The 12,678-nt window shown below is 34.2% G+C and overlaps 1 protein-coding gene across 1 annotated transcript; it reads right to left on the bottom strand.

The window, feature by feature from the left end:
• Positions 1 to 8,148: 8,148 nt before the first annotated feature.
• Traf-like (TNF-receptor-associated factor-like) lies at positions 8,149 to 12,169 on the bottom strand. The gene is made up of 7 exons (XM_070652511.1): positions 11,841 to 12,169; positions 10,001 to 10,273; positions 9,792 to 9,929; positions 9,597 to 9,735; positions 9,401 to 9,530; positions 8,579 to 9,229; positions 8,149 to 8,521 (listed from the first exon to the last, which is right to left on the bottom strand). The coding sequence occupies exons 1-7, from the start codon at positions 11,913 to 11,915 to the stop codon at positions 8,404 to 8,406; spliced, it is 1,524 nt and encodes a 507-aa protein (XP_070508612.1). The 5' UTR covers positions 11,916 to 12,169; the 3' UTR covers positions 8,149 to 8,403.
• Positions 12,170 to 12,678: the final 509 nt, after the last annotated feature.

Here is a 12,678-nt window from a genome sequence, read left to right as displayed (position 1 = left end):
AGCTTCGCTCGAACTATTTTTTTACTAACGATGATGCATAAAGTTTTCTTACGTGTTGGAAAATTTTCACGCCTTCACTCGCTTCGCTCCGTTCAGGTCGCAAAATTTGGGAGCTTCGCTCAACTAAGTCTGATTGTTATCAGGTCACAGTAGTGTCGGACTCCACTTCGCTTCGCTTCGTTCGTCCGACTGTTATTAGATCACAGTAGTGTCGGACTCCACTTCGCTTAGCTTCGTTCGCCCGACTGTGTATAGATCACAGTAGTGTCGGACTCCACTTCGCTTCGCTTCGTTCGCCCGACTGTGTATAGATCACAGTAGTGTCGGACTCCACTTCGCTTAGCTTCGTTCGCCCGACTGTATATAGATCACAGTAGTGTCGGACTCCACTTCGCTTCGCTTCGTTCGCCCGACTGTGTATAGATCACAGTAGTGTCGGACTCCACTTCGCTTAGCTTCGTTCGCCCGACTGTGTATAGATCACAGTAGTGTCGGACTCCACTTCGCTTCGCTTCGTTCGCCCGACTGTGTATAGATCACAGTAGTGTCGGACTCCACTTCGCTTAGCTTCGTTCGCCCGACTGTGTATAGATCACAGTAGTGTCGGACTCCACTTCGCTTCGCTTCGTTCGCCCGACTGTGTATAGATCACAGTAGTGTCGGACTCCACTTCGCTTCGCTTCGTTCGCCCGACTGTGTATAGATCACAGTAGTGTCGGACTCCACTTCGCTTCGCTTCGTTCGCCCGACTGTTATTAGGTCACAGTAGTGTCGGACTCCACTTCGCTTCGCTTCGTTCGCCCGACTGTTATTAGATCACAGTAGTGTCGGACTCCACTTCGCTTAGCTTCGTTCGCCCGACTGTGTATAGATCACAGTAGTGTCGGACTCCACTTCGCTTAGCTTCGTTCGCCCGACTGTGTATAGATCACAGTAGTGTCGGACTCCACTTCGCTTCGCTTCGTTCGCCCGACTGTTATTAGGTCACAGTAGTGTCGGACTCCACTTCGCTTCGCTTCGTTCGCCCGACTGTTATTAGATCACAGTAGTGTCGGACTCCACTTCGCTTCGCTTCGTTCGCCCGACTGTTATTAGGTCACAGTAGTGTCGGACTCCACTTCGCTTCGCTTCGTTCGCCCGACTGTTATTAGGTCACAGTAGTGTCGGACTCCACTTCGCTTCGCTTCGTTCGCCCGACTGTTATTAGAACACATATTTTTACACTAAAGACTACATATTTTTATATGTGCTCAGTTTACTCGTGATTTGCGTATATTTATGTATATAATGTTTGGACCGAGTTGGAATTTCGCTCGAAAGCAATATATAAAACTCCAAAACGTACTGCTTTGTCTTGTGAAGTATAATCAAATTTGTATTAAAAACGTACAACAGTTTTATACTTATTTCCATACTTTCTTAAATTCCCTTCAAATTGCTATTTTTCCACATGAGAAGTCAACAATATTGATATTTATACAGTATAACAAGATCCAGTAACATCCAGTTCCATATTTATACAGTATATTAAGATCCAGTAACATCCAGGACCATATTTACATAGTATGTCAAAATACAGTAACATCCAGGGCCATATTTGTACAGTATATTAAGATCCAGTAACATCCAGGATCATATTTACATAGTATGTCAAAATCCAGTAACATCCAGGACCATATTTATACAGTATATTAAGATCCAGTAACATCCAGGACCATATTTATTAAACATATTAAGATCCAGTAACATCCAGGACCATATTTATACAGTATTTCAAGATCCAGTAACATTCAGGACCATATTTATACAGTATATTAAGATCCAGTAACATCCAGGACCATATTTATTAAATATATTAAGATCCAGTAACATCCAGGACCATATTTATACAGTATATTAAGATCCAGTAACATCCAGGACCATATTTATTAAATATATTAAGATCCAGTAACATCCAGGACCATATTTATACAGTATTTCAAGATCCAGTAACATTCAGGACCATATTTATACAGTATATCAAGATCCAGTAACATCCAGGACCATATTTACATAGTATGTCAAGATCCAGTAACATCCAGAACCATATTTATACAGTTTATCAAGATCCAGTAACACCTAGAACCATATTTATACAGTTTATCAAGATCCAGTAACATCCAGAACCATATTTATACATAACGAAATTCCATCAATATTAACGGATTTTGAAGATTTGAATATAACGGTTTTCTTAGAATTCAAATTTTTGCTAAGAATATCCGCGAGAAAATCACTTGTTATATTTTTTGTTTTACTCAAATATCCTGAACAGAATGATATTATAATATAATTAACAATTTATATTATTAATTGATGTTTAGTTAATCATATGAATTAATTACCGGTTCGATATACAGTCTGGTTAATGAAAATTAAAAATACACATAATTGACAATGGATTTTTTTCATATTTTTTCCCATATAAAAATTTAAATAATTAATTAAAATATAAGGAAGCGAGTTAGCGATTTAATGATGGCAAAATATCAAATTGCCCTCCGGAATACACACGTATAAAAAAATCAGCATGATTGATGCAGTAGAAGTGGTCGAAAAATTGCTCAAAAATGTTGAACTTGACAGAAAGACAGAAAGACAGAAGGACAGACAGAGCAAGTCCAATAAAATCGTGTAAAAACAATGATTGAAGAAGGAAAAGTAATTAAAAAAAATCCTTTAAAGGATAATGAAATTTTTAATTCTAATGGAACATAATAAAGTTTATAAACAGCGGAAATATCATTAAACTTCATTCCCATTACAATTGCTTCCATATTTCTTATGTTATTAAAACTTAAACCAAAGAAGGAAAAAGTCAAGCAAATACAAAAAAAATTGTTAAGTTTTATTTGTTAAATCACATTTATTTAGTTCTTATGATGAAGATTTAGCAAAGTCAGTCTATAATAATAGGTACAGAAAAATGGATAGCAAGTTTATGATATTAATGATAGAAGATACAAATCAGTGTTTAATTATTTTACCCGACAGTTAAAACGTCGTAACTGTAACTGCCAGTTTAATACGCATTTTCATAATCAAATATCAGGATTTATGGCAGTAATCATATTTATCCTTGTCAGAGCTCAAAGTCGACTCGGATTTGCAAAAGTTGACTTGACTCCATTCAAATTTCAAGTCGACTTCGATTTCTGATCCATATTTATCTTGTATTTATCTGAACAGCACAAATTGGTTGATCGTTCGAATATCTGGAAGCAGGTTACCGTGACTCTAGTCTGATTTGAATCTATTCTTGCACCATTTCAGAGTGAATTACGCCTGCCGGAATTATGATCGATTAACCAATTTGTTCTGTTCGGGTCATTACATTTAAATGCTCATTAACATTTTACCAAATTTTAAATTTTATTTGGAAATGTAGATAGGTAAAACAAATCATATAGATATATCCTATATCGTTAAATCATGGAGATTTTTAAAGATTATTATACATATGACACAAGTTGGAAAAGTTTCAGAATTTTATTCAATTTTTATTAAGCATCAGTAGCTATTCAACTCATTTTATCTTTAGATGTTACTACTCTAAGTATTGTGGAGTTGAAATGAGTCTAATCAATATCCTGAGCTGCAGAAATGAAGAAGTCAAGAAGTCACCGCCAAGTCGTTTTTGAGATTCTGTTAAACATCAAATGGAAGGCAGTTCAAGTTGGTAGCCTTATGGATGCTAAATGGGCAGCTGTAAAACCGAAAGGCACAACATGCACACCCTATTAACGATAAGAAGCGATGTTGCTCTGACGGCACCGTAGCGACGGATTTCAACCGCATTTTGCTGCTCGAGAAAAGCTTCATGGCTAAGTCTTTTTCATTTCTATAGCTTAGGATATATTTAATAAATTTATCAAATCTTATAAAAAATGATGCTTATGAGACAATCGCAGATAGAGCTTTGATATTAAAGACATATTTAGATATTTTATGCCTAAATATTCCTACCCGAATGTAGCTAGAAATTTAAAAATTCAGAATTTTTTTCTTGTGCGCTCACTTCCATATTAAAATTAATTTCAAGAGTTCATGCCGTGAAAATTTAATAAGCCTTCATTCCAAAATATGAAATAATATTGAAAATTGGCTTCAAAATTTTGTTCTTTTTTTGTCATTGGAAAATCTAATAATTCATATTTATGCTGTATAAAATTTTTCCAAAAATATTAGTCAATTGAATATGTTGATCAGGTTATGCACATAAAAATTACATGCTTATATCATGCATAATGTATACAATTTCTTTGAATGATTGTAAAATATAGCTTTAAAGTTTGACATTTTTTTCGCAAATTCCTCTTGCCGGGTTTATTGTAATTCATAATGATTAAAGCATTTTCTACTATAGCAATCACACATACATACCTATAATTTTAATAATATACAAAAACATGTTACCTTGTTCAAACGAATGCCTTCACTTGCTTCGTTCATTTGCTTGCATTAAAAAGCTTGATTTATTCACATATCATGCATATGACAAAAGAATGAAGGAAAACTTTTCATTCTCAAGCATTCGTGCATTTTAATATATAAAGAATAGTGAAAAAATGAATGAAAAAGTAATTGTTCATGAAAGAAGAAGCAAGTGACGTTGATAATTACAATAGAAACAAATATTCTTTCATTTCTTTGTTCATTTCATTAAGGAATGATAACAATTTTATAGTAAGCCTTTTCATAATATAAACTAGTAATGAAGCGGATCACGCTTCATGGGAATATTCACACCATACGTAGTTCAGAAAACTGTACAGAAAAGTGAGAATTAAAAACACAACTTGAACAAAATAATTGATTTATGAAATAAATGTGATAAAAAATGATTATTTACACATTAACTAAAATTATTTAAATGAATGAACTGGTTCCGAACTATTAAAGTTCGAGCTTCGCTCGAACCATTTCTCTACTCACGGAGCTTCGCTCGCCCGAGTTGGGCAGATTACAGTACTTTTATAGATCACTATACGAGCCGGGCTGAGCTTCGCTCGCCCGACTTGGGTAGATTACAGTACTTTTATAGATCACTATTCGAGCCGGGCTGAGCTTCGCTCGCCCGACTTGGGTAGATTACAGTACTTTTATAGATCACTATACGAGCCGGGCTGAGCTTCGCTCGCCCGACTTGGGTAGATTACAGTACTTTTATAGATCACTATACGAGCCGGGCTGAGCTTCGCTCGCCCGATTTGGGTAGATTACAGTACTTTTATAGATCACTATACGAGCCGGGCTGAGCTTCGCTCGCCCGACTTGGGTAGATTACAGTACTTTTATAGATCACTATACGAGCCGGGCTGAGCTTCGCTCGCCCGACTTGGGTAGATTACAGTACTTTTATAGATCACTATACGAGCCGGGCTGAGCTTCGCTCGCTCGACTTGAGTAGATTACAGTGCTTTTAAAAATCGCTAAGCCTTATAGTCCAGTAGGATCCGTATAATTTCCAGAAACATAAAAACAAGATCCAGTAGGATCAAGTTCACTTCCAGACCATTGAAATGAGATCCAGTAGGATTCATATAACTTCTAGACCCATAAAAATAAGATCCAGTAGGATCCAGTTCACTTACAGACTGTCAAAATGAAATCCAGTAGGATCCATATACCTTCCAGACCCATAAAAATAAGATCCAGTATGATCCAGTTCACTTCTAGACCATCAAAATGAGATCCAGTAGGATCCATATAACTTCTAGACCCATAAAAATAAGATCCAGTAGGATCCAGTTCACTTCCAGACTATCAAAATGAGATCCAGTAGGATCCATATAACTTCTGGGCCCATAAAAATGAGATCCAGTAGGATCCAGTTCACTTTCAGGCTATCAAAATGAGATCCAATAGGATCCATATAACTTCTAAACCCATAAAAATAAGATCCAGTAGGATCCAGTTCACTTCCAGACTATCAAAATGAGATCCAGTAGGATCCATATAGCTTCCAAACCAATAAAAATAAGATCCAGTAGGATCCAGTTCACTTCCAGGCTATCAAATTGAGATCCAGTTGGATCCATATAACTTCTAAACTCATAAAAATAAGATCCAGTAGGATCTAGTTCACTTCCAGACTATCAAAATGAGATCCAGTAGGATCCATATAACTTCTAGACCCATAAAAATAATTCCAGTTCACTTCCAGACTATCAAAATGAGATCCAGTAGGATCCATATAACTTCTAAACCCATAAAAATAAGATCCAGTAGGATCCAGTTCACTTCCAGACTATCAAAATTAGATCCAGTAGGATCCATATAACTTCTAAACTCATAAAAATAAGTCCAGTTCACTTCCAGACTATCAAAATGAGATCCAGTCGGATCCACATAACTTCCAATCCCACAAAAACAAGATCCAGTAGAATCCAGTTCACTTCCAGACTATCAAAGTGAGATCCAGTAGGATCCATATAACTTCCAGGCACATAAAAACAAAATCCAGTAGGATCCAGTTCACTTCCAGACTATCAAAATGAGATCCAGTAAAATTCAGTTTAATTTATTTTTTCGTTTGTTTACAAAAATTTATTTTGCAATAATCGGCTATAATTTGGCCCAAAAAAAGACAGTTTTTTACATCTTGTGCCTCAGTGGAAGCATCTTATGGCTCCAAAAACAATACAGTTCTTGCCATACCCATTCCCTACCAGATGCAAAAAACCCGAAGTCTTAGTATTGAGTTTGAAGAGAGATATCGTGCTGATTAACTAACTAACTAACTAACTAACTAACTAACTAACTAACTAAATAACAGAAAGTGTTTTTTTGCGATTTCTCTGCACTGGAAGCACCAATCAAGATGCGGTTTTCACTGTTGGATTGGTATTTTCAGGCACAGACTTTCCACCATTGGAAATATTTGTCAATTCTGTAAGTCTGATGCAGGAAATTAAAAAAACTGAAATATCAAAATACCAAAAGCAATATATTCACCCAAATTGAAAATTTGGTGTGAATATGATTTATTATTCCTAAGTTGAAATTTTCATAGTCCTAGAATAATCGAATTATTTTAAAGAAATTGAATCTCAACACCCCGAGCGACACTCAAATAGACAAGGGCCATGTTCATGAGTATGCTTACAATATTGAGCTCATTTATGTTTCCTTGTCTGTTAGGAACACAAATGAAGAAGGCATCGTTTCGGAGCTTTAAAGGCTTTGCTAAAACTCTTTACTAACACCAAATGGAAGTAGTCTTAATATGGCAAAAAAAACCCGAGAGGACAAATATAAGAAATAACTAGTTGATGGCAAGTAAATGACCAGTTAATGACTTGTTCTAACTAATTTTTGAACACTCTAGTATGGTAAAGTGTCAATGTTGGAACAGAAACACAAGTTCGTAAAATCGCTCTTGATTGGGATCCTCAAGGGAAAAGACATCATGGAACCCCAAAATCTACATGCCGCAAACACAATGCATGTGATGAAACAATGTCAGGTTAACGTGCGGACAGAGAATTTGTACAAACTAGGTCAATGCATTGACACTTAAAATTATTTCATCCGATACGAAGAATAACTTTCATCTAGAACAATAGAATCATTCATTCGGATGAAATTAAGTGTCAATGCCTTGAAGTAGGTAATTGAGCCAGCAACAGAGTCAAATGGAAAGCATCTTGTTGTAGCCTACCCTAACCAGCAAAGATTATGTTCTCGAGAGCTTGCTCACCTTAATTATAGTAGCTGGACAGGATCGTGAGAGTTGTTCTTAGTTTACTCTGCTCTTGAAAGCTCGTTCTCAATTGTAAGGGCTAAGTTTCACAAAGGAACATGGTAACAGTTAGTAAATAGTTTGGCTTTATTTAGCAAGCCTTTGAAGTTCCGTATCAGAACCTCCTTCATTTGTGTTGCTCGACCACAACTAAATCTCAATTCAAAGAGAATATTCCCAAACAAAAGCTTTGCATTTAATTTACTAATTAGCTTTAAATTCACAACGTGCAATCTCCTTATTCTTATGATGATGTTTTTCAAAATATTCAGCTTTTCATTAAATCGCAGAGTTCTGAAAAAAGCAAAGACTTATATCGTACAACTAGATAAATCTTGAGTTTAAAAATTTAATTAAAAAAGTAATTCTCATTATTCTTGTATTTATCTTAAAGACTTTTGCGCATACAAATTTTGCTGTTCATCTTACATAAAAGTCATTAACTTATTAAAGTTTATAAAAAATCATAAGAATATATATTTCATGTTATCATGACAAGTTGTACAAAAAACTAATGTAAAATACAATCATATTATGAATAATAAAATCAAAAATTAACTTTAAAATTAAATTTAATTATAGCTTAACATTTTGTATTGCAGCAAGTGACTTAGGGCAAATTAAATGATTTGGGTTGTTGGTGTGTCTGACTTAGAGCCATTGTACGAATCGTATGAATCATAAGTTTTAAGAATTTTGACCTCCAATACAATCGAGTCATTACGAATGTAAGTTCCACTAAAAATAGAAAATAGTACAATCAATTAAGGATATAATCCAGCTATGTCTACAAACCTGTTGATGACTTGATGAGGAATATGTATGAATTGATTTTGGTATTCTAATTTATCATTACGTTTTTTAGTGATTACAAGTTTAGTTATGTCTGTCGCATCATTTATATTTTCAGGCTGATCTCTAAGGATTATATCAGCTTTTAATTTACACGGCCATGGAAGGAGGGTGTCATAATCGCCATTTACGACTGTGAGACAAGCAATCATATTACGATTTTTCCATGTCCCAATGCCATTCAAATGAACATCAAGTCGAAGTGAATATCCGTAATGCTTGTTTGAAAAAAGTGGACTCTTGAGAGGCACTTCCGATTCTTTTGCCTCATTTAATTTCCTTGTGTAATGATTTATACGCCATATTAAATGCCCTCGAATATTTGTTATCATATTAAATTGCCGTTGAACACGCAAATGCTCTTTGAGATCAGCTAAGCTTTGTTTGGTCTCATAGACTAGTTCCTTATAGATTTCAACTTGCTTAATAACTTTATCAGATTTATCTTCAATTTCATTGACTGTATTTAACACCTGCTTCACATTGTAATCTGTCTTGACAGTTCGATCATTTACGTTACTCAACAATCCTGACGTTGTCGTTAATTCCGTTTCAAAGTTGTCTAAACGCGATAGCGAATGCATTAATCCATCACTAAAATGATGTTGAAAGAAAAAGAAATTGAAACATAAAGGAATATAAACTTTCATGTGACTGAATATGACATATGAATACAAAAAATTTTCATTTTTGTATAGCATTACAAATTCAGTCACATGGAAGTAAACATCATGAATGATAATATTTTCAATGCTGCAATTTTACTCTGTGATATTATGTTGATTCTGTTGCTGCATCTCGATTTGGTTCATTTTATCATTTATAGCTGATATATATTTTACACAATCATTTATATCATCAGATGATTGAAAACGTAGGCGTTCAAGTTCATTTTCTATTCAGTAAATAAAGAACAGATGTGAAGGATATTGAATTTCGAATGAAATTTTCAATTGTTTACCGAGACGTTTACATGTAGTTTTCCATTCGGGAACATCATCGTCATATGCTGCATTCGGATCTATATTAGTTTTTGAGACAATTTTTGTTTCTATGCTTCCTAACGTTCGTGATATATCCTTACGAAATCCTTTGATTTCCTAAACGAAATACTGTATATAAAATTTTATCTAGCAGTAAGGAATCACATTGTTACTTGAAATTGCTTTAGTAAATTGTCAATAACTCCATGAAAATCTTTTATCTCCAGCTGTCTACATTCCTTTTCTTCCTCAATCCTTTTTTGTAAGAGATTCAGAACTTCACTAACTTTACTTGTCCATTCATCTGTTATCTTTTCATGAATAAATGCTGAGTTGAATGATTGAGATTTTCAAAATGGTAAAAATAAATACAAAAACAGACCTGATTTCTTTTCTTCAAATGACCAAGTTCCACAATCATATCATGTCTCATTCTTATTTCCTCATTCAATGATTTTCTTAAAAATGTCAAATTCTCTTCAATTGCCATTAATCTCTCATTTTGAAAATCATCCGATCCATTCGAAATTGGGACTGATTTCTCATCTCGCTTTACACAATTTTTTACGTGCTTATCCATGTTTTTACGTTGGATGTATGACAAGCAATTGTAAGGACATTTCTCAAGCACTTGACCGCATGTTAATAAATGGTCCTAAAATGATTTCGATAATCAATAATCTATTGTATTTTTGGCATTAGCACAATACAGTTATTGAAAAGTATGGTGATAAGTTTAGCTTTATGAGATATAGCGCATTGTTATGGCCACATTGTGCCTTTTAAAGGTCACTTAATTTTTTCACGAACAAGGTGCCAATGACTTTTTAAATAGCACAAGGCGAGGGAGGAGGTGGATATGATATTTTGTAACGCCTCAGACGATGAGGATGGACAGAAAAGTCAAATTGTCATGCTACTTAATGCATGAACAGTTCCCATTAAGTATATCGTTAGAATGTCGTGATTTTAAATCTGTAATTCTTCTTAAAGGTTGTCATCCCATTAATGGTACATTCACATATAGGAGCAGACATAAAAGAAGCTTTATATCTACCCTGCCTTCTTAGAAGGCAAGATTTTTGGGAAGTCATTTGGAAAGTATATTTTTTTTATCCGTTTCAACTTGATCAAATAGATTGATCGAATTAGTGCTAATAAGTTAATTTATATAAATTTAGGTATACCAATAATTCTTTACTTCTTTTCATGCTTCTCATTATTTAATCACTGCTAAATTAAAAAGCTTTAATTGGTACGTAGTGAATAAAAAACATTAAAGCACAAGTCACAATTTGAAAAGCTTTAACAGGAATGTGCTCATCATACCCGGAATCCTTAAAAATGTAACATGGTCTAGCTTAAAAAATGCCCAATAGCTCAACAATTTGCTAAAGGTATCATTTTTAAAATAAGGGAAAAAAAGTTCAACATCCTAAATAAATGCTTTACGTTGCTCCTCATAATTAATTAATGTTTAGCTCAATTACAAATAAAAATGTTGACATGTTCATTAACATAGGACACGTTCGGGAAACATGTTCAGTAATTGTTAAGGGGAGGAACCTGTGAAGCTGTGACATCCGAAAAAAAGGTAAAGTATCGGGTGTATACTCGGTCCGGTGTATATCGGAACAGGATGTGATTAGTAGACCGCATGGTTAGTTACAAACTTTGCTGTTGTATGAATTGTCATAAAATGTAAAGTTAATAATTAAATATGCCAGTGGTGGGCAACCTTTTATTTGTCGCGGTACACATTGGTCGTAAGCCTCGACTGACCCTCACATGGTATACGGTTCATGCCTTTTTCAAAAAAATTGACGACACACTGGTGTGCCGCAACACACAGGTTGCCCATCACTGAAATATTATCATACGGTCGAGTAATCGCAACCTGATCTACTCAACATTGCGACATTATTTACAAATGACTCCATTACAATTTATGTCAACAGATTTTTTATCGCGATGTCTTTAGTTAAATAAAAAAAAAGGTATAATAATTTAAAGCTTATCATCATCCATTTTCCGCAAACAGTTTAAAAATATATTTATAGCTGTTTGATTACAGCAGTCATTTGGCAAATAAACTTCACAATTCCTCGAATAAAATTGGTGCTTAATGTTACAATTCAGTTTTTTTTACGAGTAGTACGAGCAACGGCGTTATCAATTGTAAATAAAAACAATGACTCATATTTATGTGATACAATAGTTACCTTGACAGTCTTATCATCCAACCATTCTGAGCAAAAATAACACGAAGTTTTTTGGAATGTAATTTTTGTGTCCATTCTGTATGTATATATATAAAATCACAAATTGTTTCAAGGTAAATTTTCAAACAAAAAATCAAGGTTATCGAACGACACTTGTTGCTAGACTGCGTGGTAAGATCACACTTTTAGTGCTAATACAGCGCTTTTACACATTAAAAATAATTAGAACTTAATTTACAACTAATCAAGCTAGAGTAGAGTTTTAGAATTTTATGTCTATCTGATAAATACGTCAAAATTTTACAAAAAACTTCTCTACTGTGCTATATCTCCCGTCCAACTGAGAACAAAATAATATTTTTTCTCTTGCTATGTGAATAAAAAAAAAAATATTTTTTATCGTAATATTCAGTAATATATTGGGTGTGTGCAGTTTGATAAGATAGTGAAAATGTGGAAAGCAAAATTCAGCAATGCTCTCAAAATTTTATACAAAAAGAAGACTCTTGATTAAGGGTTATTTTATGTGGTATTCAATCTTTTACTCATTGGATCATTATTCATTCAAGAACATGAAAGAAATTTTGGAAGAAGTGCTTTAGTAATAGAAATTTAGTGGTTTATGCCAAAAATATTCATATTTTTATTCCAAAATGATTAATTGTTAAATAGTTGGTGGAAATTATCCCGAGCAGCCTAATGGGGTAAACAACATTTTTCGTAGTAAAAAATGGAACGACGTCAAGTGTCACGATGCCTTCAGGGCCAGAATTTCAAGCTTGAATTTTATGGATCGCAAAAATTAAAACGAAACTTGAGTCACGACTTCCACCCTCCC

Source organism: Chironomus tepperi, unplaced genomic scaffold, assembly GCF_022539635.2.
Source record: "Chironomus tepperi strain 1889 unplaced genomic scaffold, CSIRO-AGI_Ctep_v1 contig_48, whole genome shotgun sequence".
Lineage (NCBI taxonomy): Eukaryota > Metazoa > Arthropoda > Insecta > Diptera > Chironomidae > Chironomus > Chironomus tepperi.
The sequence above is the reverse complement of the archived record's forward strand: the minus strand, read 5'-3'. Positions and strand labels throughout refer to the sequence as shown.